The 25,900-nt window shown below is 48.6% G+C and overlaps 1 protein-coding gene across 1 annotated transcript; it reads left to right on the forward strand.

Moving 5' to 3' along the window:
* Positions 1-9,855: 9,855 nt before the first annotated feature.
* On the forward strand, positions 9,856-25,695 carry parp12b (poly (ADP-ribose) polymerase family, member 12b; the record flags this gene model as incomplete). The annotated part of the gene is made up of 8 exons (XM_083935038.1): positions 9,856-10,304; positions 11,483-11,618; positions 18,592-18,874; positions 19,031-19,117; positions 21,066-21,192; positions 21,269-21,437; positions 24,566-24,686; positions 25,544-25,695. The coding sequence occupies 8 exons, from the start codon at positions 9,856-9,858 to the stop codon at positions 25,681-25,683; spliced, it is 1,512 nt and encodes a 503-aa protein (XP_083791164.1). The 3' UTR covers positions 25,684-25,695.
* Between the last annotated feature and the right edge of the window lie 205 nt (positions 25,696-25,900).

The raw sequence follows: 25,900 nt of genomic DNA on the forward strand, positions 1-25,900 counted from the left end.
GGGGACACACACGGGAGACACTTCTGCGCCTGAGACACAAACAGGGGACACACACACACACACATCTGTCTGAACATCATGAGAACTTCAGATGTTGTTTATGTTTCAGGTGAGTTCCTACTGAGTCGGGCGGGAACACTGAGGCGCAGCAGCGACAGGTCCGATCTCGGAGGGAAGCCGCCGTCCTGCGGCAGGTTGAAGACCTCGTCCACGGGGACGGTTTGAGAAGATGAGAACCGGAGATCGTGAACTCCCAGAACCACCACGTCCTCCTTCGCTCTGCAGGGACACGAACAGGTGAGCAGAGGAGGCAGCGGTGGACCTGCGCTCCGTCTCAGAGGAACCAGAACCGGTGTCGGTGTTACCTGACGTTGCAGTGGCGTGCAGCGAGGACCCAGCGGCGGTGGATCAGCGTGCCGCTGCAGTAGTGGCGCCCGTTGGACTGCAGGCTGACCTGCCAGGGCCAGAAGAAGGGGCAGGCCTCCGTCACGTTCCCCACAGACACCTCACCGTCCTGGGCCACGGAGAGACCAGCGAGGCCCGGAGCGTTCTTACAGCTGGAGCTCGGCTGCTGGCCGCACCGGTCCTCTGTGGTCCAGAGGTGGACAGAAGAACATGAACGCTGCGGTTCGACGTCCACAGTGACGATGATGATGATGATGAATGTGTGATGTCAACACAAACCTTCAGCGGTGACGTCTTCAGTGTAGCTCCTGTCCTGATCGTCTGTGGAGGAGACAGGGGACAGTTGGGACAGTGGGTCTGCAGGTGCACAGGTGGGACACGTGTCTGGGACACTCACTAATGATGTCGGAGAGCCACTCCGTGTGCTGTTGGACTTTGGTGTAGACTCCTGGTCTTCTGGCTCGTCCACAACCGACCCCCCAACTCACCAGACCGGCCAGCTCGTACCTGCTGCCGTTGAAGCAGGACAGAGGACCTCCAGAGTCCCCCTGAGGCAAACACACGACCGTTAGAGAGACACAGGAAGGTGTGACCAGAGACGAGGCCGGACAAAGGACCGTGGACAGGATGTCCCTGAACTTCTGTCTCTCGTGCCTCAGCCTGGTTTAAAGTCGACTCCAGACTCTGGACTCTGGTGGTCCCTGAGTTGGTACCTGGCAGGCGTCCGCTCCTCCTTCGTCCGCCCCGGCACAGAACATGGACGGACGCATCCTCCCGAGGTAGTAGCGGTTACAGGCGTCGGAGGGCAGGATGGTCACGTTCACCTCCTGCAGCCGGTTCACTCGAGCCCCGTCTGAAGACACAAACACGGAGTCACGTCTGCTCAGGTTCAGGGTCAGGGTCAGGGTCAGGTTCAGGGTCAGGGTCAGGTTCAGGTTCAGGTTCAGGGTCAGGGTCAGGTCTCGATGGTGACCCAAGATCTGTGAGGGTCTCAAGACGGTCAAGGTTTGAATCGACCTCGAATGGTTACGGTTGGTTTTCGGTTTCAAAAATACTCGTGTTCATGTGGACTAGGCCTGACCCAGAAGCCTCGGGTGACCGTCAGGACCCAGAAGCCTCGGGGGACCGTCAGGACCCAGAAGCCTCGGGGGACCGTCAGGACCCAGAAGCCTCGGGGGACCGTCAGGACCCAGAAGCCTCGGGGGACCGTCAGGACCCAGAAGCCTCGGGGGACCGTCAGGACCCAGAAGCCTCAGGGGACCATCAGGACCCAGAAGCCTCAGGGGACCATCAGGACCCAGAAGCCTCGGGTGACCGTCAGGACCCAGAAGCCTCGGGGGACCGTCAGGACCCAGAAGCCTCGGGGGACCGTCAGGACCCAGACTCAGAAGCCTCGGGGGACCGTCAGGACCCAGAAGCCTCGGGGGACCGTCAGGACCCAGAAGCCTCGGGGGACCGTCAGGACCCAGAAGCCTCGGGGGACCGTCAGGACCCAGAAGCCTCGGGGGACCGTCAGGACCCAGACTCAGAAGCCTCGGGGGACCGTCAGGACCCAGAAGCCTCGGGGGACCGTCAGGACCCAGAAGCCTCGGGGGACCGTCAGGACCCAGAAGCCTCGGGGGACCGTCAGGACCCAGAAGCCTCGGGGGACCGTCAGGACCCAGAAGCCTCGGGGGACCATCAGGACCCAGAAGCCTCGGGTGACCGTCAGGACCCAGAAGCCTCGGGGGACCGTCGGGACCCAGACCCAGAAGCCTCGGGGGACCGTCGGGACCCAGACCCAGAAGCCTCGGGGGACCGTCAGGACCCAGAAGCCTCGGGGGACCGTCAGGACCCAGAAGCCTCGGGGGACCATCAGGACCCAGAAGCCTCGGGTGACCGTCAGGACCCAGAAGCCTCGGGGGACCGTCGGGACCCAGACCCAGAAGCCTCGGGGGACCGTCGGGACCCAGACCCAGAAGCCTCGGGGGACCGTCAGGACCCAGAAGCCTCGGGGGACCGTCAGGACCCAGAAGCCTCGGGGGACCGTCAGGACCCAGACTCCGAGGCGTCCTCACTCTCTCGGGTGGAGCCCCAGCCCGTGATGGTGCACTTCCTTAAGGGGGGCAGCGGAGTCAGCCAGATGTCGATGGGTCTGACGAAGCGGCCGAAGACGAGCGGCTGCTCCAGCTTCAGCAGGGCCAGGTCGCTCTCTTTGGTCCGCGTGTTGTACGCGTGATGTTTGATGATCACGGAGACGCCGACCACCTGGACAGGAAGTGAACAGCAGCGTGAGTTCAGACCTGGAGGCTCAGACCAGACTCTTCAGGGGGGCGGCGTCTCAGACCTGTTGTCCGTGTTCATGAGGATTATCCAGGTCGTGTTTTCCCGCCATGACCTTCCAGAAGGACGCTTTGTTGTACCTGCAGACAGGAAACAGGAAACACGTGTGTGAGGTGGCCTGAGCTCTACGGACGCCACCGCAGCGAGTCCAGGCCACGCCGACGACCTCTGACCTTTTGAAGCAGTGAGCCGCAGAGACGACCCACAGGGGCCCGATGATGGCGCCGCCGCACGCCGGCATGGAGGCGAAGAGAAGAGACACCTGCCAGGGCCACGAGTGAGCCCAGGCCTCCTGACCCCCGATGATCCGGGACTCGAACTCCTGCTCGGGACTGAAGGACCGGACCCCCGACAGGTCTGACACACACACACACACACAGAGACGGACACACACACACACACACGGAGACACACACACACACACACACACACACTTAATAACCTGCTCTGCACAAATGTAATGTGTGAAATATAAATATGAAGAGTTTTGAACGTACTTTTGAATCCGAAGAGTCCAGAGAAAGTTTCATTCAGAGGATCCGGGATCAGGTCTGAGGACAAAGATCAGAGTCTGAGGACAAAGACCAGAGTCTGAGGACAAAGATCAAAGATCAGAGTCTGAGGACAAAGACCAGGTCTGAGGACAAAGATCAAAGATCAGAGTCTGAGGACAAAGATCAAAGATCAGAGTCTGAGGACAAAGATCAAAGACCAGAGTCTGAGGACAAAGATCAAAGATCAGAGTCTGAGGACAAAGATCAAAGACCAGAGTCTGGGGACAAAGACCAGGTCTGAGGACAAAGATCAGAGTCTGAGGACAAAGACCAGAGTGTGAGGACAAAGATCAGAGTCTGAGGACAAAGACCAGAGTCTGAGGACAAAGATCAGAGTCTGAGGACAAAGATCAAAGATCAGAGTCTGAGGACAAAGACCAGGTCTGAGGACAAAGATCAAAGATCAGAGTCTGAGGACAAAGATCAGAGTCTGAGGACAAAGATCAAAGATCAGAGTCTGAGGACAAAGATCAAAGACCAGAGTCTGAGGACAAAGATCAAAGACCAGAGTCTGAGGACAAAGATCAAAGATCAGAGTCTGAGGACAAAGATCAAAGACCAGAGTCTGAGGACAAAGATCAGAGTCTGAGGACAAAGACCAGGTCTGAGGACAAAGATCAAAGATCAGAGTCTGAGGACAAAGATCAGAGTCTGAGGACAAAGATCAAAGACCAGAGTCTGAGGACAAAGATCAAAGATCAGAGTCTGAGGACAAAGATCAAAGACCAGAGTCTGGGGACAAAGACCAGGTCTGAGGACAAAGATCAGAGTCTGAGGACAAAGACCAGAGTGTGAGGACAAAGATCAGAGTCTGAGGACAAAGACCAGAGTCTGAGGACAAAGATCAGAGTCTGAGGACAAAGATCAAAGATCAGAGTCTGAGGACAAAGATCAGGTCTGAGGACAAAGATCAAAGATCAGAGTCTGAGGACAAAGACCAGGTCTGAGGACAAAGATCAAAGATCAGAGTCTGAGGACAAAGATCAGAGTCTGAGGACAAAGATCAAAGATCAGAGTCTGAGGACAAAGATCAAAGACCAGAGTCTGAGGACAAAGATCAAAGACCAGAGTCTGAGGACAAAGATCAAAGATCAGAGTCTGAGGACAAAGATCAAAGACCAGAGTCTGGGGACAAAGATCAGAGTCTGAGGACAAAGACCAGAGTGTGAGGACAAAGATCAGAGTCTGAGGACAAAGACCAGAGTGTGAGGACAAAGATCAGAGTCTGAGGACAAAGACCAGAGTCTGAGGACAAAGATCAGAGTCTGAGGACAAAGATCAGAGTCTGAGGACAAAGACCAGAGTCTGAGGACAAAGATCAGAGTCTGAGGACAAAGATCAGAGTCTGGGGACAAAGATCAGAGTCTGGGGACAAAGATCAGAGTCTGAGGACAAAGACCAGAGTCTGAGGACAAAGACCAGAGTCTGGGGACAAAGATCAGAGTCTGAGGACAAAGATCAGAGTCTGAGGACAAAGATCAGAGTCTGGGGACAAAGATCAGAGTCTGAGGACAAAGATCAGAGTCTGAGGACAAAGACCAGAGTCTGAGGACAAAGATCAGAGTCTGAGGACAAAGATCAGAGTCTGAGGACAAAGATCAGAGTCTGAGGACAAAGATCAAAGACCAGAGTCTGAGGACAAAGATCAGAGTCTGAGGACAAAGATCAGAGTCTGAGGACAAAGACCAGAGTCTGGGGACAAAGATCAGAGTCTGAGGACAAAGACCAGAGTCTGAGGACAAAGATCAAAGACCAGAGTCTGAGGACAAAGATCAAAGACCAGAGTCTGAGGACAAAGATCAAAGATCAGAGTCTGAGGACAAAGATCAGAGTCTGAGGACAAAGACCAGAGTCTGAGGACAAAGATCAGAGTCTGAGGACAAAGATCAGAGTCTGAGGACAAAGATCAGAGTCTGAGGACAAAGATCAGAGTCTGAGGACAAAGATCAGAGTCTGAGGACAAAGATCAGAGTCTGAGGACAAAGACCAGAGTCTGAGGACAAAGATCAGAGTCTGAGGACAAAGACCAGAGTCTGAGGACAAAGATCAGAGTCTGAGGACAAAGACCAGAGTCTGAGGACAAAGATCAGAGTCTGGGGACAAAGATCAGAGTCTGAGGACAAAGATCAGATTAACAAACATTAAAAACAGAAACGGTTTGATTTCACCTGCAGCAGCTGATGTGTTGGACGGATTCTGTTGAGCTGCAAAAACAGGTTAGAGATTAAAGCTGCAGATTAAAGGTTCAGATTAGAGATTAAAGGTTCAGATTAAAGATTCAGATTAGAGATTAAGGTGGAGATTAAAGGTTCAGATTAGAGATTAAAGGTTCAGATTAGAGATTAAAGGTTCAGATTAAAGATTCAGATTAGAGATTAAGGTGGAGATTAAAGGTGCAGATTAGAGATTAAAGGTTCAGATTAAAGGTGCAGATTAGAGATTAAAGGTTCAGATTAAAGGTTCAGATTAAAGATTCAGATTAGAGATTAAAGGTTCAGATTAAAGGTGCAGATTAGAGATTAAAGGTGCAGATTAGAGATTAAAAGGTTCAGATTAGAGATTAAAGGTGCAGATTAGAGATTAAAGGTTCAGATTAGAGATTAAAGGTTCAGATTAAAGGTTCAGATTAGAGATTAAAGGTTCAGATTAGAGATTAAAGGTGCAGATTAGAGATTAAAGGTGCAGATTAGAGATTAAAGGTGCAGATTAGAGATTAAAGGTGCAGATTAGAGATTAAAGGTTCAGATTAGAGATTAAAGGTGCAGATTAGAGATTAAAGGTTCAGATTAAAGGTTCAGATTAAAGGTGCAGATTAGAGATTAAAGGTTCAGATTAGAGATTAAAGGTTCAGATTAGAGATTAAAGGTTCAGATTAGAGATTAAAAGGTTCAGATTAAAGGTTCAGATTAGAGATTAAAGCTGCAGATTAGAGATTAAAGGTTCAGATTAGAGATTAAAGGTTCAGATTAAAGGTTCAGATTAGAGATTAAAGGTGCAGATTAGAGATTAAAGGTTCAGATTAAAGGTTCAGATTAAAGGTGCAGATTAGAGATTAAAGGTTCAGATTAGAGATTAAAGTTGCAGATTAGAGATTAAAGGTTCAGATTAGAGATTAAAGGTGCAGATTAGAGATTAAAGCTGCAGATTAGAGATTAAGGTTGAATGTTTCTCACCTGTGCACCGTGTGAACACACACACTGAGAGCAGACACATACACACACACAGCAGCAGCATCGTGTCTCTGAGGCTCGAACCTGTTTCACCTGGTTAATGATGTCACCTGTTAATGATGTCACCTGTTAATGATGTCACCTGATTAATGATGTCACCTGTTAATGATGTCACCTGTTAATGATGTCACCTGATTAATGATGTCACCTGGTTAATGATGTCACCTGTTAATGATGTCACCTGGTAATGATGTCACCTGTTAATGATGTCACCTGATTAATGATGTCACCTGGTTAATGATGTCACCTGTTAATGATGTCACCTGTTAATGATGTCACCTGTTAATGATGTCACCTGATTAATGATGTCACCTGGTTAATGATGTCACCTGGTTAATGATGTCACCTGTTAATGATGTCACCTGTTAATGATGTCACCTGGTTAATGATGTCACCTGTTAATGATGTCACCTGATTAATGATGTCACCTGTTAATGATGTCACCTGTTAATGATGTCACCTGTTAATGATGTCACCTGATTAATGATGTCACCTGGTTAATGATGTCACCTGGTTAATGATGTCACCTGTTAATGATGTCACCTGTTAATGATGTCACCTGATTAATGATGTCACCTGTTAATGATGTCACCTGGTTAATGATGTCACCTGTTAATGATGTCACCTGGTTAATGTCACCTGGTTAATGATGTCACCTGTTAATGATGTCACCTGTTAATGATGTCACCTGATTAATGATGTCACCTGGTTAATGATGTCACCTGTTAATGATGTCACCTGGTTAATGATGTCACCTGGTTAATGATGTCACCTGGTTAATGATGTCACCTGTTAATGATGTCACCTGTTAATGATGTCACCTGATTAATGATGTCACCTGTTAATGATGTCACCTGTTAATGATGTCACCTGATTAATGATGTCACCTGGTTAATGATGTCACCTGTTAATGATGTCACCTGGTAATGATGTCACCTGTTAATGATGTCACCTGATTAATGATGTCACCTGTTAATGATGTCACCTGTTAATGATGTCACCTGTTAATGATGTCACCTGATTAATGATGTCACCTGGTTAATGATGTCACCTGGTTAATGATGTCACCTGTTAATGATGTCACCTGTTAATGATGTCACCTGATTAATGATGTCACCTGTTAATGATGTCACCTGGTTAATGATGTCACCTGTTAATGATGTCACCTGGTTAATGTCACCTGGTTAATGATGTCACCTGTTAATGATGTCACCTGTTAATGATGTCACCTGATTAATGATGTCACCTGGTTAATGATGTCACCTGTTAATGATGTCACCTGTTAATGATGTCACCTGATTAATGATGTCACCTGGTTAATGATGTCACCTGTTAATGATGTCACCTGTTAATGATGTCACCTGATTAATGATGTCACCTGATTAATGATGTCACCTGATTAATGATGTCACCTGTTAATGATGTCACCTGATTAATGATGTCACCTGGTTAATGATGTCACCTGGTTAATGATGTCACATGGTTAATGATGTCACCTGTTAATGATGTCACCTGGTTAATGATGTCACCTGTTAATGATGTCACCTGATTAATGATGTCACCTGATTAATGATGTCACCTGGTTAATGATGTCACCTGTTAATGATGTCACCTGGTTAATGATGTCACCTGTTAATGATGTCACCCGGTTAATGATGTCACCTGATTAATGATGTCACCTGTTAATGATGTCACCTGGTTAATGATGTCACCTGTTAATGATGTCACCCGGTTAATGATGTCACCTGGTTAATGATGTCACCTGTTAATGATGTCACCTGTTAATGATGTCACCTGGTTAATGATGTCACCTGATTAATGATGTCACCTGTTAATGATGTCACCTGATTAATGATGTCACCTGGTTAATGATGTCACCTGATTAATGATGTCACCTGATTAATGATGTCACCTGGTTAATGATGTCACCTGATTAATGATGTCACCTGGTTAATGATGTCACCTGATTAATGATGTCACCTGATTAATGATGTCACCTGGTTAATGATGTCACCTGATTAATGATGTCACCTGATTAATGATGTCACCTGATTAATGATGTCACCTGATTAATGATGTCACCTGTTAATGATGTCACCTGTTAATGATGTCACCTGATTAATGATGTCACCTGGTTAATGATGTCACCTGATTAATGATGTCACCTGTTAATGATGTCACCTGTTAATGATGTCACCTGATTAATGATGTCACCTGGTTAATGATGTCACCTGGTTAATGATGTCACCTGTTAATGATGTCACCTGTTAATGATGTCACCTGGTTAATGATGTCACCTGGTTAATGATGTCACCTGTTAATGATGTCACCTGGTTAATGATGTCACCTGGTTAATGATGTCACCTGTTAATGATGTCACCTGGTTAATGATGTCACCTGGTTAATGATGTCACCTGATTAATGATGTCACCTGTTAATGATGTCACCTGGTTAATGATGTCACCTGTTAATGATGTCACCTGGTTAATGATGTCACCTGTTAATGATGTCACCTGGTTAATGATGTCACCTGGTTAATGATGTCACCTGTTAATGATGTCACCTGATAATGATGTCACCTGTTAATGATGTCACCTGGTTAATGATGTCACCTGTTAATGATGTCACCTGGTTAATGATGTCACCTGTTAATGACGTCACCTGGTTAATGATGTCACCTGGTTAATGATGTCACCTGGTTAATGATGTCACCTGGTTAATGATGTCACCTGATTAATGATGTCACCTGTTAATGATGTCACCTGGTTAATGATGTCACCTGTTAATGATGTCACCTGATTAATGATGTCACCAAAGAGCTCGGTTCTGATTGGTCCGGCTCCGTCGGGTCTTAAAGAGCTCGGTTCTGATTGGTCCGGCTCCGTCGGGTCTTAAAGAGCTCGGTTCTGATTGGTCCGGCTCCGTCTGATTTTAAATGATTTCAATATTTAAAACAAACACTTTTATTTTGATAGTTTTGATTTGAGTCTGTTAAGAAAAGGCTTTTATTCTGAAAGTCTGGAGGCGGAGCGTGTTGGAGGATACCTGTCTGTGCCCGGGACCAGGACCTCAGACCAGGACCAGCAGCACAGACCAGGACCAGGACCAGGACCTCAGACCAGGACCTCAGACCAGCAGCAGGAGCAGGACCAGGACCAGGACCTCAGACCAGGACCAGGACCTCAGACCAGGACCTCAGACCAGGACCAGGACCAGCAGCACAGACCAGGACCCCAGGCAGACGCGCGCACACACACACAGACACACACACACACACACACACACACACACACACACACACACACACACACACACACACACACACACACACACACACACACAGAATGTCTGCGGGGTTCGGTCTGGAGATCCAGTTTGCCACGTCCCGCCTCTGCAGCAGCTCCGGGTCCATGAGGCTCGTGGAGCTGCACCGGGACCTGAGGCAGCGCTGCGGCCTGACGGCGGAAGAGTTCTGCTTCATGGTCCGGAGGTGCCCCCGCTTCCTGCTGGTCGGCGGACCCGCGGAGGACGGAGCGCTGCGGCCGGAGGACTGCACGGTGGTGGCCCGGACCTCCCTGCGGCTGTGCAGCCGCTACATCCGGGGGGAGTGCACCGCCGGGAGCCCCCGGACCCCAGGGAGCCCCGGGACCACCGGGAGCCCCCGGACCCCAGGGAGCCCCGGGACCCCAGGGAGCCCCGGGAGCCCCGGGACCCGCGGGAGCCCCGGGAGCTGCCAGCAGCTGCACCTCTGCAGGTTCTTCATCTACGGGAACTGCAGGTTCGGGAAGGGCAGGTGAGACACGCACGCGCTCAGGTGACAGACATGGAAACAAACAACATTAGAGATCATTGTTGTTGTTGTTGTTGTTGTTGTGTTTGTTGTTGTTGTTGTTGTTGTTGTTTGTGTTTTAAATCGTCCTTGTCTCGCTGGGGACTATTTCCTGCGCTGACGCGGAGGGATACCAACAGAACGAAACTGACACAGCTGATGGTTGTTTCCGCAGAAACGAAACTTACGGAAACCGAAACCTGCAGCTGTGTCAGTGACGTCACTGACACGGTGACGTCACTGATCAGCTGTTCCTCGTGTGTTTGATCTTCACTTTGTTTCATTTCACAGAAAAAAAGATCATTTTTAATAACTAGTTATTTTAAACTGATGCAGATTTATTAAATATGAAGAGTTATTAATTATTATTATTATTATTATTATTATTATCTTTAACGTCTCTGACGTCTTTAACGTCTCTAACGTCTCTGACGTCTCTGACGTCTTTAACGTCTCTGACGTCTCTGACGTCTTTAACGTCTTTAACGTCTCTGACGTCTTTAACGTCTCTGACGTCTCTAACGTCTCTGACGTCTCTGACGTCTTTAACGTCTCTGACGTCTCTGACGTCTCTGACGTCTTTAACGTCTCTGACGTCTCTGACGTCTCCATCGTCTCTGACGTCTTTAACGTCTCTAACGTCTCTAACGTCTCTAACGTCTCTAACGTCTCTAACGTCTCTAACGTCTCTGACGTCTTTAACGTCTCTAACGTCTCTAACGTCTCCATCGTCTCTGACGTCTTTAACGTCTCTGACGTCTTTAACGTCTCTAACGTCTCTAACGTCTCTAACGTCTCTAACGTCTCTGACGTCTTTAACGTCTCTAACGTCTCTAACGTCTCTGACGTCTTTAACGTCTCTAACGTCTCTAACGTCTCCATCGTCTCTGACGTCTTTAACGTCTCTAACGTCTCTAACGTCTCTAACGTCTCTGACGTCTTTAACGTCTCTAACGTCTCTGACGTCTTTAACGTCTCCATCGTCTCTGACGTCTTTAACGTCTCTAACGTCTCTGACGTCTTTAACGTCTCTAACGTCTTTAACGTCTTTAACGTCTCTAACGTCTCTGACGTCTCTAACGTCTCTGACGTCTCTAACGTCTCTAACGTCTCTAACGTCTCCATCGTCTCCATCTTCACAGGAAGTCGTGTAAATTCTCCCACGACATTCGTTCGGGTCATAACTTCGGATTACTGCGAGAGTTCACGCTGCACGAGCTCAACGAGGATCAGCTGTTCCTGCTGCTGCTGCAGAACGACCCCAGCCTGCTGCCCGAGGTACACCTGAGACACACCTGAGACTCACCTGAGACTCACCTGAGACACATCTGAGACTCACCTGAGACACCTGAGACACACCTGAGACACATCTGAGACACACACCTGAGACACACACCTGAGACACACCTGAGACTCACCTGAGACACACCTGAGACACACACCTGAGACACACCTGAGACACACACCTGAGACACACCTGAGACACACCTGAGACTCACCTGAGACACACACCTGAGACACACCTGAGACACACACCTGAGACACACCTGAGACACACCTGAGACTCACCTGAGACACACACCTGAGACTCACCTGAGACACACACCTGAGACACACACCTGAGACACACCTGAGACACACCTGAGACACACACCTGAGACTCACCTGAGACACACACCTGAGACTCACCTGAGACACACACCTGAGACACACACCTGAGACACACCTGAGACACATCTGAGACTCACCTGAGACACACCTGAGACTCACCTGAGACACACCTGAGACACACCTGAGACACACCTGAGACACACACCTGAGACACACCTGAGACTCACACCTGAGACTCACACCTGAGACACACCTGAGACACACCTGAGACTCACCTGAGACACACCTGAGACTCACCTGAGACACACCTGAGACTCACCTGAGACTCACCTGAGACTCACCTGAGACTCACCTGAGACACACACCTGAGACACACCTGAGACACACCTGAGACACACCTGAGACACACCTGAGACACACCTGAGACTCACCTGAGACACACCTGAGACACACACCTGAGACACACCTGAGACACACCTGAGACTCACCTGAGACACACCTGAGACACACCTGAGACACACCTGAGACACACCTGAGACTCACCTGAGACTCACCTGAGACTCACACCTGAGACTCACACCTGAGACTCACACCTGAGACTCACACCTGAGACTCACACCTGAGACACACCTGAGACACACACCTGAGACACACACCTGAGACTCACCTGAGACTCACCTGAGACACACCTGAGACTCACCTGAGACACACCTGAGACTCACCTGAGACACACCTGAGACACACCTGAGACACACCTGAGACTCACCTGAGACTCACCTGAGACACACCTGAGACACACCTGAGACACACCTGAGACTCACCTGAGAAACACACCTGAGACACACCTGAGACTCACCTGAGACACACACCTGAGACACACCTGAGACACACCTGAGACACACCTGAGACACACCTGAGACACACCTGAGACTCACCTGAGACTCACCTGAAACTCACCTGAGACACACCTGAGACTCACCTGAGACACACCTGAGACTCACCTGAGACTCACCTGAGACTCACCTGAGACACACCCGAGACACACCTGAGACTCACCTGAGACACACCTGAGACACACCTGAGACTCACCTGAGACACACTTGAGACACACCTGAGACACACCTGAGACTCACCTGAGACACACCTGAGACACACCTGAGACACACCTGAGACTCACACCTGAGACTCACACCTGAGACTCACACCTGAGACTCACCTGAGACTCACCTGAGACACACCTGAGACTCACCTGAGACTCACCTGAGACTCACCTGAGACACACCTGAGACACACCTGAGACTCACACCTGAGACACACCTGAGACTCACACCTGAGACTCACACCTGAGACACACACCTGAGACTCACCTGAGACACACTTGAGACACACTTGAGACTCACCTGAGTCACGCACCTGAGACACACACCTGAGACTCACCTGAGACTCACCTGAGACTCACCTGAGACACACCTGAGACACACCTGAGACACACCTGAGACACACCTGAGACTCACACCTGAGACACACCTGAGACTCACACCTGAGACTCACACCTGAGACTCACACCTGAGACTCACACCTGAGACACACCTGAGACACACCTGAGACACACCTGAGACTCACCTGAGACTCACCTGAGACACATCTGAGACTCACCTGAGACACACCTGAGACTCACCTGAGACTCACCTGAGACACACCTGAGACTCACACCTGAGACTCACACCTGAGACACACCTGAGACACACCTGAGACACACCTGAGACTCACCTGAGACACACCTGAGACTCACCTGAGACACACCTGAGACTCACCTGAGACTCACCTGAGACTCACCTGAGACTCACCTGAGACACACACCTGAGACACACCTGAGACACACCTGAGACACACCTGAGACTCACCTGAGACACACCTGAGACACACACCTGAGACACACCTGAGACACACCTGAGACTCACATGAGACACACCTGAGACACACCTGAGACACACCTGAGACACACCTGAGACTCACCTGAGACTCACCTGAGACTCACACCTGAGACTCACACCTGAGACTCACACCTGAGACTCACACCTGAGACTCACACCTGAGACACACCTGAGACACACACCTGAGACTCACCTGAGACTCACCTGAGACTCACCTGAGACACACCTGAGACTCACCTGAGACACACCTGAGACTCACCTGAGACACACCTGAGACACACCTGAGACACACCTGAGACTCACCTGAGAAACACACCTGAGACACACCTGAGACTCACCTGAGACACACACCTGAGACACACCTGAGACACACCTGAGACACACCTGAGACACACCTGAGACTCACCTGAGACTCACCTGAAACTCACCTGAGACACACCTGAGACTCACCTGAGACACACACCTGAGACTCACCTGAGACACACCTGAGACTCACCTGAGACTCACCTGAGACTCACCTGAGACACACCCGAGACACACCTGAGACTCACCTGAGACACACCTGAGACACACCTGAGACTCACCTGAGACACACTTGAGACACACCTGAGACACACCTGAGACTCACCTGAGACACACCTGAGACACACCTGAGACACACCTGAGACTCACACCTGAGACTCACACCTGAGACTCACACCTGAGACTCACCTGAGACTCACCTGAGACACACCTGAGACTCACCTGAGACACACCTGAGACTCACCTGAGACTCACCTGAGACTCACCTGAGACACACCTGAGACACACCTGAGACTCACACCTGAGACACACCTGAGACTCACACCTGAGACTCACACCTGAGACACACACCTGAGACTCACCTGAGACACACTTGAGACACACTTGAGACTCACCTGAGTCACGCACCTGAGACACACACCTGAGACTCACCTGAGACTCACCTGAGACTCACCTGAGACACACCTGAGACACACCTGAGACACACCTGAGACTCACACCTGAGACACACCTGAGACTCACACCTGAGACTCACACCTGAGACTCACACCTGAGACACACCTGAGACACACCTGAGACACACCTGAGACACACCTGAGACTCACCTGAGACTCACCTGAGACACATCTGAGACTCACCTGAGACACACCTGAGACTCACCTGAGACTCACCTGAGACTCACCTGAGACACACCTGAGACTCACACCTGAGACTCACACCTGAGACACACCTGAGACACACCTGAGACACACCTGAGACTCACCTGAGACTCACCTGAGACACACCTGAGACTCACCTGAGACACACCTGAGACTCACACCTGAGACTCACACCTGAGACTCACACCTGAGACTCACCTGAGACTCACCTGAGACACACCTGAGACACACCTGAGACACACCTGAGACACCTGAGACACCTGAGACACACCTGAGACACACCTGAGACACACCTGAGACACCTGAGACTCACCTGAGACACACCTGAGACACACCTGAGACTCACCTGAGACTCACCTGAGACACACCTGAGACTCACACCTGAGACTCACACCTGAGACACACCTGAGACACACCTGAGACTCACCTGAGACACACCTGAGACACACCTGAGACTCACCTGAGACTCACCTGAGACTCACCTGAGACTCACCTGAGACACACCTGAGACACACCTGAGACTCACCTGAGACACACCTGAGACTCACCTGAGACACACCTGAGACACACCTGAGACACACCTGAGACTCACCTGAGACTCACCTGAGACACACCTGAGACCCACCTGAGACACACCTGAGACTCACACCTGAGACACCTGAGACACCTGAGACCAGTGACGTGCAGTCAGGGGAGGCAGGTGAGGCTGTGCCTCCCCTGTCATCATGAGAGGAAAAAGAAACGAAATAATAAAATAACAAGTATTAATATTTGTCCTCTGGACTATGATTTTGGTGTGGTTCTTAATGTATTTTGACCGTTTTTATAGTAAAAATCGCAGAAAATTCTGTATTTCCTATTTAAATAAACGGAGTCTCTTCGGAGACGAGAGGTGAGGCACGGACAGCCGAGCCTCCCTCCAGATTGCGCAATCACTCACAAACTGTATTGAGCGCGTGCCCTCTGCGCGTGCTTGTTCCCATTTCTGTGTATGTTTCCAATATGATGGTTGAGGACACTTTTATGTAATAAAAGCATACGTCTTCTTTTCCATGGTCTTCAGTAATGTATATTACCTATGTGTGTAATATTTACATCTTATTGATGTGACATAAATCCACAGGGGAAATGCTTGCCTTGAGGCAGGCAGTACCTCTGCCTCAAGTTAGGGGGCGATAGTGAGCGGCCTTATAGCCAGCCAGAGCACGGTGAACTCTGACCTGTGTGCAAAAAGTAAACACAGAAGTGTGCTGTGAGACGCTGTAGAGCTTAGCGACAAGCTGTCATTTCTCACCCTGAAAATGGAGGATTTGATTTCTAAACTAAGAAACTTTTCAAAGCTGGACTTTCAGTCAAAGCGAGAAGTCATGTACAAGTAAAGGTAAGATATACTGCAATATACAGTGGCTCTGGTGTTTTAAAATGGTTTTCAGCATCCTATTCGCTCCTATTCTCTCATCCTATCCTGTTGGCATCCTACTGTATGTTTGTAAATCTGACTTGTGAGTCAGTGCCTCCCCAACCCCAACCCTTACTGCACGTCACTGCCTGAGACACACCTGAGACACACCTGAGACACACCTGAGACACACCTGAGACTCACCTGAGACTCACCTGAGACTCACCTGAGACTCACACCTGAGACTCACACCTGAGACACCTGAGACACACCTGAGACACACCTGAGACTCACCTGAGACACACCTGAGACACACCTGAGACACACCTGAGACTCACCTGAGACTCACCTGAGACTCACCTGAGACTCACACCTGAGACTCACACCTGAGACACCTGAGACACCTGAGACTCACCTGAGACTCACCTGAGACTCACCTGAGACACACCTGAGACACACCTGAGACACACCTGAGACTCACCTGAGACTCACCTGAGACACACCTGAGACACCTGAGACACACCTGAGACACACCTGAGACGCACCTGAGACTCACCTGAGACTCACCTGAGACTCACCTGAGACTCACACCTGAGACTCACACCTGAGACACCTGAGACACCTGAGACTCACCTGAGACTCACCTGAGACTCACCTGAGACACACCTGAGACACACCTGAGACACACCTGAGACTCACCTGAGACTCACCTGAGACTCACCTGAGACTCACCTGAGACCCACACCTGAGACTCACACCTGAGACACCTGAGACACCTGAGACTCACCTGAGACTCACCTGAGACTCACCTGAGACACACCTGAGACTCACACCTGAGACACCTGAGACACACCTGAGACTCACACCTGAGACACCTGAGACACCTGAGACTCACCTGAGACTCACCTGAGACTCACACCTGAGACTCACACCTGAGACTCACACCTGAGACACCTGAGACACCTGAGACTCACCTGAGACTCACCTGAGACACACCTGAGACACACCTGAGACACACCTGAGACTCACTCTTCTTTGATCTCCAGGTGTTTTCACTCTTCTTCCTCTCTCCTCTTCCTCTCTTGTGTGTGGGGGCGGGGCTCCTGAGGATGCTGCTCTGTGATTGGATGATTCAGTTCAAAGTGCAGAAGAAGAAACAAAGAAACAAAAAAGAACAAAAGAGAAAAACAAAAAAGATAAAAAGACAAAAGGTTCAAAGGAGGTAAAGAAACGCTTCAGACAGAGAAACAATCACAGAATCATCTTTTTCAACATCTGCATGTTTTTATCATTTCAGGGAAAAAAACATCCACAATTATTATATTTATTATATTTATTATAATTATTATATTTATTATAATTATTATAATTATTATATTTATTATAATTATTATAATTATTATATTTATTATAATTATTATATTTATTATAATTATTATATTTATTATAATTATTATAATTATTATAATTATTATAATTATTATAATTATTATATTTATTATAATTATTATATTTATTATAATTATTATAATTATTATAATTATTATATTTATTATAATTATTATAATTATTATAATTATTATATTTATTATAATTATTATATTTATTATAATTATTATATTTATTATAATTATTATAATTATTATAATTATTATAATTATTATATTTATTATAATTATTATATTTATTATAATTATTATATTTATTATAATTATTATAATTATTATATTTATTATAATTATTATAATTATTATAATTATTATAATTATTATAATTATGATAATAATAATATAAATAAAAGCACCAACAACAAAAGTGATGAAATGATCAAATATGACACAAATGATTTCAATCATCTTCTTTATTTATTTACATTTGTATTTATTAAATTATTCATTTATTTATTTATTTATTTGTTTTTTATTTATTTAATTAAATAAATAATTTATTTATTGGTTTCTTTATTTTTTATGAATCATTCAATTAATAAATTAATGAATGTTTGTAAAACTGTAGATTCACTGAGGTGAGTTAAAGACGCGTCCAGACTGACGTGTCACTTCCTGTCCCAGGTGTGTGCGCACTACAACAACAACAACAACAACAACAACAACAACAACAGCAGCAGCAGCAGCGGCGGCGGCGGCTGCAGCTTCGGCCCCCGCTGCACCAAAGTTCACCTGTGTCAGCACTTTGTCCAGGACGCCTGCAGCTTCGGCCCCCGCTGCCGACGGCTGCACGCCGTCCCCCAGCACGGGCGCCGCGCCCTGGAGGAGCGAGGGCTGAGCGCCGAGCTCGTCCAGCAGCTGCCCGTCATCTACAGGAACATGCACCGCCTCAACGCCACCGCCACCGCCACAGGTGAGGGCGCCACCGCCACCGCCACAGGTGAGGGCGCAACCGCCACAGGTGAGGGCGCCACACACACCTGCTCACAACTCACCACAATACCTTCAATATCTCAATATTTATATGTGTGTGTGTGTGTGTGTGTGTGTGTGTGTGTGTGTGTGTGTGTGTGTGTGTGTGTGTGTGTGTGTGTGTGTGTGTGTGTGTGTGTGTCAGAGTCAGAGAAAGTTCCAGATTCTTTGGATCAGACGCAGGAAATCTGTCTTCACTTCACCAGAGACAGAAACAGCTGCAGGTTCCAGAGTGAGTTTAACCCGGACACCTAGAGTTCACTTTAACACACGTTTATGCTCCTAGAGGACACTTTAGCACACGTTTATGCTCCTAGAGGACACTTTAACACACATTTATGCTCCTAGAGGACACTTTAACACACGTTTATGCTCCTAGAGGACACTTTAGCACACGTTTATGCTCCTAGAGGACACTTTAACACACATTTATGCTCCTAGAGGACACTTTAACACACGTTTATGCTCCTAGAGGACACTTTAGCGCACGTTTATGCTCCTAGAGGACACTTTAACACACGTTTATGCTCCTAGAGGACACTTTAGCACACGTTTATGCTCCTAGAGGACACTTTAGCACACGTTTATGCTCCTAGAGGACACTTTAACACACGTTTATGCTCCTAGAGGACACTTTAGCACACGTTTATGCTCCTAGAGGACACTTTAACACACGTTTATGCTCCTAGAGGACACTTTAGCACACGTTTATACTCCTAGAGGACACTTTAACACACGTTTATGCTCCTAGAGGATACTTTAACACACGTTTATGCTCCTAGAGTTCACTTTAGCACACGTTTATGCTCCTAGAGGACACTTTAGCACACGTTTATGCTCCTAGAGTTCACTTTAGCACACGTTTATGCTCCTAGAGGACACTTTAGCACACGTTTATGCTCCTAGAGGACACTTTAACACACGTTTATGCTCCTAGAGGACACTTTAACACATGTTTATGCTCCTAGAGGACACTTTAGCACACGTTTATGCTCCTAGAGGACACTTTAACACGTTTATGCTCCTAGAGGACACTTTAACACACGTTTATGCTCCTAGAGGACACTTTAGCACACATTTATGCTCCTAGAGGACACTTTAGCACACATTTATGCTCCTAGAGGACACTTTAACACACGTTTATGCTCCTAGAGGACACTTTAACACACGTTTATGCTCCTAGAGGACACTTTAGCGCACGTTTATGCTCCTAGAGGACACTTTAACACACGTTTATGCTCCTAGAGGACACTTTAGCACACGTTTATGCTCCTAGAGGACACTTTAGCACACGTTTATGCTCCTAGAGGACACTTTAACACACGTTTATGCTCCTAGAGGACACTTTAGCACACGTTTATGCTCCTAGAGGACACTTTAACACACGTTTATGCTCCTAGAGGACACTTTAGCACACGTTTATACTCCTAGAGGACACTTTAACACACGTTTATGCTCCTAGAGGATACTTTAACACACGTTTATGCTCCTAGAGTTCACTTTAGCACACGTTTATGCTCCTAGAGGACACTTTAGCACACGTTTATGCTCCTAGAGTTCACTTTAGCACACGTTTATGCTCCTAGAGGACACTTTAGCACACGTTTATGCTCCTAGAGGACACTTTAACACACGTTTATGCTCCTAGAGGACACTTTAACACATGTTTATGCTCCTAGAGGACACTTTAGCACACGTTTATGCTCCTAGAGGACACTTTAACACGTTTATGCTCCTAGAGGACACTTTAACACACGTTTATGCTCCTAGAGGACACTTTAACACACGTTTATGCTCCTAGAGGACACTTTAGCACACGTTTATGCTCCTAGAGGACACTTTAACACACGTTTATGCTCCTAGAGGACACTTTAACACACGTTTATGCTCCTAGAGGACACTTTAGCACACGTTTATGCTCCTAGAGGACACTTTAGCACACGTTTATGCTCCTAGAGGACACTTTAACACACGTTTATGCTCCTAGAGGACACTTTAACACACGTTTATGCTCCTAGAGGACACTTTAACACACGTTTATGCTCCTAGAGGACACTTTAGCACACGTTTATGCTCCTAGAGGACACTTTAACACACGTTTATGCTCCTAGAGGACACTTTAACACACGTTTATGCTCCTAGAGGACACTTTAACACGAGTTCATGCTCTCTTTGTGTAGAAGCGTGTCGCCGTGTTCACTTCCACCTGCCGTACAAGTGGGAGGTGTTTGACGGCGTGTCCTGGACGGCGCTGCAGGACGTGGAGGACATCGAGCGTGACTTCTGTGACCCGTCTAAGACGCAGAGGTCAGAGGTCGCACCTGTGTCAGAGAATCCGCCGGTGACGAGGCGCCGACCGACGCTTTTCCTTTCTCTGTTTCAGCCGCGGCTTCGAGCCCGTCGACTTCCTGGCGATGACCCGGGGACCGCAGCCAGTTCGCCGCCTCTCCACGGTTTCCTCGGTAACGAAGCCGCCGCACTACGTCCTGACGACCGAGTGGCTGTGGTACTACAGGGTGGACCAGGGGACGTGGGTCGAGTACGGACAGCCTGTGAGTCGGACTACAGGGTTTCAGAGTGCAGCAGGTCTGGGACTAGTTTCAGAGGTCTGGGACTAGTTACAGAGGTCTGGGACTAGTTACAGAGGTCTGGGGACTAGTTACAGAGGTCTGAGGACTAGTTACAGAGGTCTGAGGACTAGTTACAGAGGTCTGGGACTAGTTGCAGAGGTCTGGGGACTAGTTACAGAGGTCTGGGGACTAGTTTCAGAGGTCTGGGACTAGTTTCAGAGGTCTGGGTCTAGTTACAGAGGTCTGGGACTAGTTACAGAGGTCTGGGACTAGTTACAGAGGTCTGGGGACTAGTTACAGAGGTCTGGGACTAGTTTCAGAGGTCTGGGACTAGTTTCAGAGGTCTGGGACTAGTGACAGAGGTCTGGGGACTAGTTTCAGAGGTCTGGTACTAGTTTCAGAGGTCTGGGACTAGTTACAGAGGTCTGGGACTAGTTACAGAGGTCTGAGGACTAGTTACAGAGGTCTGGGGACTAGTTACAGAGGTCTGGGACTTGTTTCAGAGGTCTGGGACCAGTTACAGAGGTATGGGACTAGTTAGAGAGGTCTGGGACTAGTTTCAGAGGTCTGGTACTAGTTACAGAGGTCTGGGGACTAGTTACAGAGGTCTGGGGACTAGTTTCAGAGGTCTGGTACTAGTTTCAGAGGTCTGGGACTAGTTACAGAGGTCTGGGACTAGTTACAGAGGTCTGAGGACTAGTTACAGAGGTCTGAGGACTAGTTACAGAGGTCTGGGGACTAGTTAAAGAGGTCTGGGGACTAGTTACAGTGGTCTGGGGACTAGTTACAGAGGTCTGGGACTAGTTACAGAGGTCTGGGACTTGTTTCAGAGGTCTGGAACTAGTTACAGAGGTCTGGGACTTGTTTCAGAGGTCTGGGACTAGTTACAGAGGTCTGAGGACTAGTTACAGAGGTCTGAGGACTAGTTACAGAGGTCTGGGACTAGTTACAGAGGTCTGGGACTAGTTTCAGAGGTCTGGGGACTAGTTACAGAGGTCTGGGACTAGTTACAGAGGTCTGGGACTCGCTACAGAGGTCTGGGACTAGTTACAGAGGTCTGGGACTAGTTTCAGAGGTCTGGGGACTAGTTACAGAGGTCTGGGGACTAGTTACAGAGGTCTGGGACTAGTTTCAGAGGTCTGGGTCTAGTTTCAGAGGTCTGGGGACTAGTTACAGAGGTCTGTGGACTAGTTACAGAGATCTGGGTCTAGTTTCAGAGGTCTGGGGACTAGTTTCAGAGGTCTGAGGACTAGTTTCAGAGGTCTGGGACTAGTTTCAGAGGTCTGGGGACTAGTTTCAGAGGTCTGAGGACTAGTTACAGAGGTCTGGGACTTGTTATAGAGGTCTGGGACTTGTTATAGAGGTCTGGGACTAGTTTCAGAGGTCTGGGACTAGTTACAGAGGTCTGGGGACTAGTTACAGAGGTCTGGGACTAGTTACAGAGGTCTGGGGACTAGTTACAGAGGTCTGGGACTAGTTACAGAGGTCTGGGACTATTTACAGAGGTCTGGGACTAGTTTCAGAGGTCTGGGGACTAGTTACAGAGGTCTGGGGACTAGTTACAGAGGTCTGGGACTAGTTACAGAGGTCTGGGTCTAGTTACAGAGGTCTGGGACTAGTTACAGAGGTCTGAGGACTAGTTACAGAGGTCTGAGGACCAGTTACAGAGGTCTGGGACTAGTTACAGAGATCTGGGACTAGTTACAGAGGTCTGGGACTAGTTACAGAGGTCTGAGGACTAGTTACAGAGGTCTGGGACTAGTTTCAGAGGTCTGGGACTAGTTACAGAGGTCTGGGACTAGTTACAGAGGTCTGGGGACTAGTTACAGAGGTCTGGGACTAGTTACAGAGGTCTGGGGACTAGTTACAGAGGTCTGGGACTAGTTACAGAGGTCTGGGACTATTTACAGAGGTCTGGGACTAGTTTCAGAGGTCTGGGGACTAGTTACAGAGGTCTGGGGACTAGTTACAGAGGTCTGGGACTAGTTACAGAGGTCTGGGACTAGTTACAGAGGTCTGGGGACTAGTTACAGAGGTCTGGGACTAGTTACAGAGGTCTGGGACTAGTTTCAGAGGTCTGGTACTAGTTACAGAGGTCTGAGGACTAGTTTCAGAGGTCTGGGTCTAGTTACAGAGGTCTGGGACTAGTTTCAGAGGTCTGAGGACTAGTTACAGAGGTCTGGGACTAGTTTCAGAGGTCTGGTACTAGTTACAGAGGTCTGAGGACTAGTTACAGAGGTCTGGGACTAGTTTCAGAGGTCTGGTACTAGTTACAGAGGTCTGAGGACTAGTTTCAGAGGTCTGAGGACTAGTTACAGAGGTCTGGGTCTAGTTACAGAGGTCTGGGACTAGTTACAGAGGTCTGGGTCTAGTTACAGAGGTCTGGGACTAGTTACAGAGGTCTGAGGACCAGTTACAGAGGTCTGGGACTAGTTACAGAGATCTGGGACTAGTTACAGAGGTCTGGGGACTAGTTACAGAGGTCTGGGGACTAGTTACAGAGGTCTGGGACTAGTTACAGAGGTCTGGGGACTAGTTACAGAGGTCTGGGTCTAGTTACAGAGGTCTGGGACTAGTTACAGAGGTCTGAGGACCAGTTACAGAGGTCTGGGACTAGTTACAGAGGTATGGGACTAGTTACAGAGGTCTGGGACTAGTCACAGAGGTCTGGGACTAGTTTCAGAGGTCTGGGACTAGTTACAGAGGTCTGGGACTAGTTTCAGAGGTCTGGGACTAGTTACAGAGGTCTGGGACTAGTTTCAGAGGTCTGGGACTAGTTACAGAGGTCTGGGACTAGTTACAGAGGTCTGGGACTAGTCACAGAGGTCTGGGACTAGTTTCAGAGGTCTGGGACTAGTTGAGACTAAAGGTTTAGGCGTCTTTTGAGCTGTAAACCACCAAATGAATGTGTACTGGGATCATTAGCATGTTAGGATTTTAGCTTGTTATCATATTAGCATGTTGGATGTTAGCATGTTAGGATGTTAGCATGTTAGGATTTTAGCATGTGACCATGTTAGCATGTTGGATGTTAGCATTTTAGCTTGTTATCATATTAGCATGTTGGATGTTAGCATGTTAGCGGGCTAACCGGTCTCTTCCTCCCTCAGGATGAAAAGCTTCGCTGCACCTCGGTGACATCACGGACTCTGGAGACGGCGTTTCAGTCGGACAGAACCGCTGAAGTCCCCGTGGTGAAGGGACCGAGACAGTACGTCCTCAGCTTCAGAGGTACGACGCCCCGACGCCAAGTCACGCTTCCACCAGTCACACGTAGTCCAGGGTCTCGTCCAGAGAGGTGGGTCCCAGGTCTAATACAGGTGAGTCCCAGGTCCTTAAACAGGTGAGTCCCAGGTCTCAAACAGGTGAGTCCCAGGTCCTAAAACAGGTGAGTCCCAGGTCTCAAACAGGTGAGTCCCAGGTCCTAAAACAGGTGAGTCCCAGGTCCTAAAACAGGTGAGTCACAGGTCTCAAACAGGTGAGTCCCAGGTCTCAAACAGGTGAGTCCCAGGTCCTAAAACAGGTGAGTCCCAGGTCTCAAACAGGTGAGTCCCAGGTCCTAAAACAGGTGAGTCCCAGGTCTCAAACAGGTGAGTCCCAGGTCCTAAAACAGGTGAGTCCCAGGTCTCACAACAGGTGAGTCCCAGGTCTAATACAGGTGAGTCCCAGGTCTCACAACAGGTGAGTCCCAGGTCTCAAACAGGTGAGTCCCAGGTCTCACAACAGGTGAGTCCCAGGTCTAATACAGGTGAGTCCCAGGTCTCACAACAGGTGAGTCCCAGGTCTAATACAGGTGAGTCCCAGGTCTCAAACAGGTGAGTCCCAGGTCTAATACAGGTGAGTCCCAGGTCTCAAACAGGTGGGTCCCAGGTCTAATACAGGTGAGTCCCAGGTCTCAAACAGGTGAGTCCCAGGTCTAATACAGGTGAGTCCCAGGTCTCAAACAGGTGAGGGTCCACAGTCCAGACGAGTCGGTCTCAAATCAAGTCCCACGTGAAGACCAGCAGGTCCCAGGTCTTAAGAGTCCTAAAGCAACTTTAATGTAACTTCAGACTGAACCGGTTTGACTCTGATGGTCTTCGTTCCAGACATGTACCAGAGGAACCCCAAACACAGGACCAAGAGGAGGGTCTGCCGTCGCCCGCGCTTCGTCTCTGTGGCCGACGTGGAAAACCAGAACCAGAAGAGAAACCATGACCTGGTGTGGTCCTGTCCCAGACTGGACTGATGTGGTCCTGCCTCAGACTGGACTGATGTGGTCCTGCCTCAGACTGGACAGATGTGGTCCTGTCTCAGCTCAGACTGGACTGATGTGGTCCTGTCTCAGACCGGACTGATGTGGTCCTGTCTCAGACCGGACTGATGTGGTCCTGTCTCAGACCGGACTGATGTGGTCCTGTCTCAGACCGGACTGATGTGGTCCTGTCTCAGACTGGACTGATGTG

This window comes from Echiichthys vipera (assembly GCF_963691815.1).
Source record: "Echiichthys vipera genome assembly, chromosome: 20".
NCBI classification, from domain to species: domain Eukaryota; kingdom Metazoa; phylum Chordata; class Actinopteri; order Perciformes; family Trachinidae; genus Echiichthys; species Echiichthys vipera.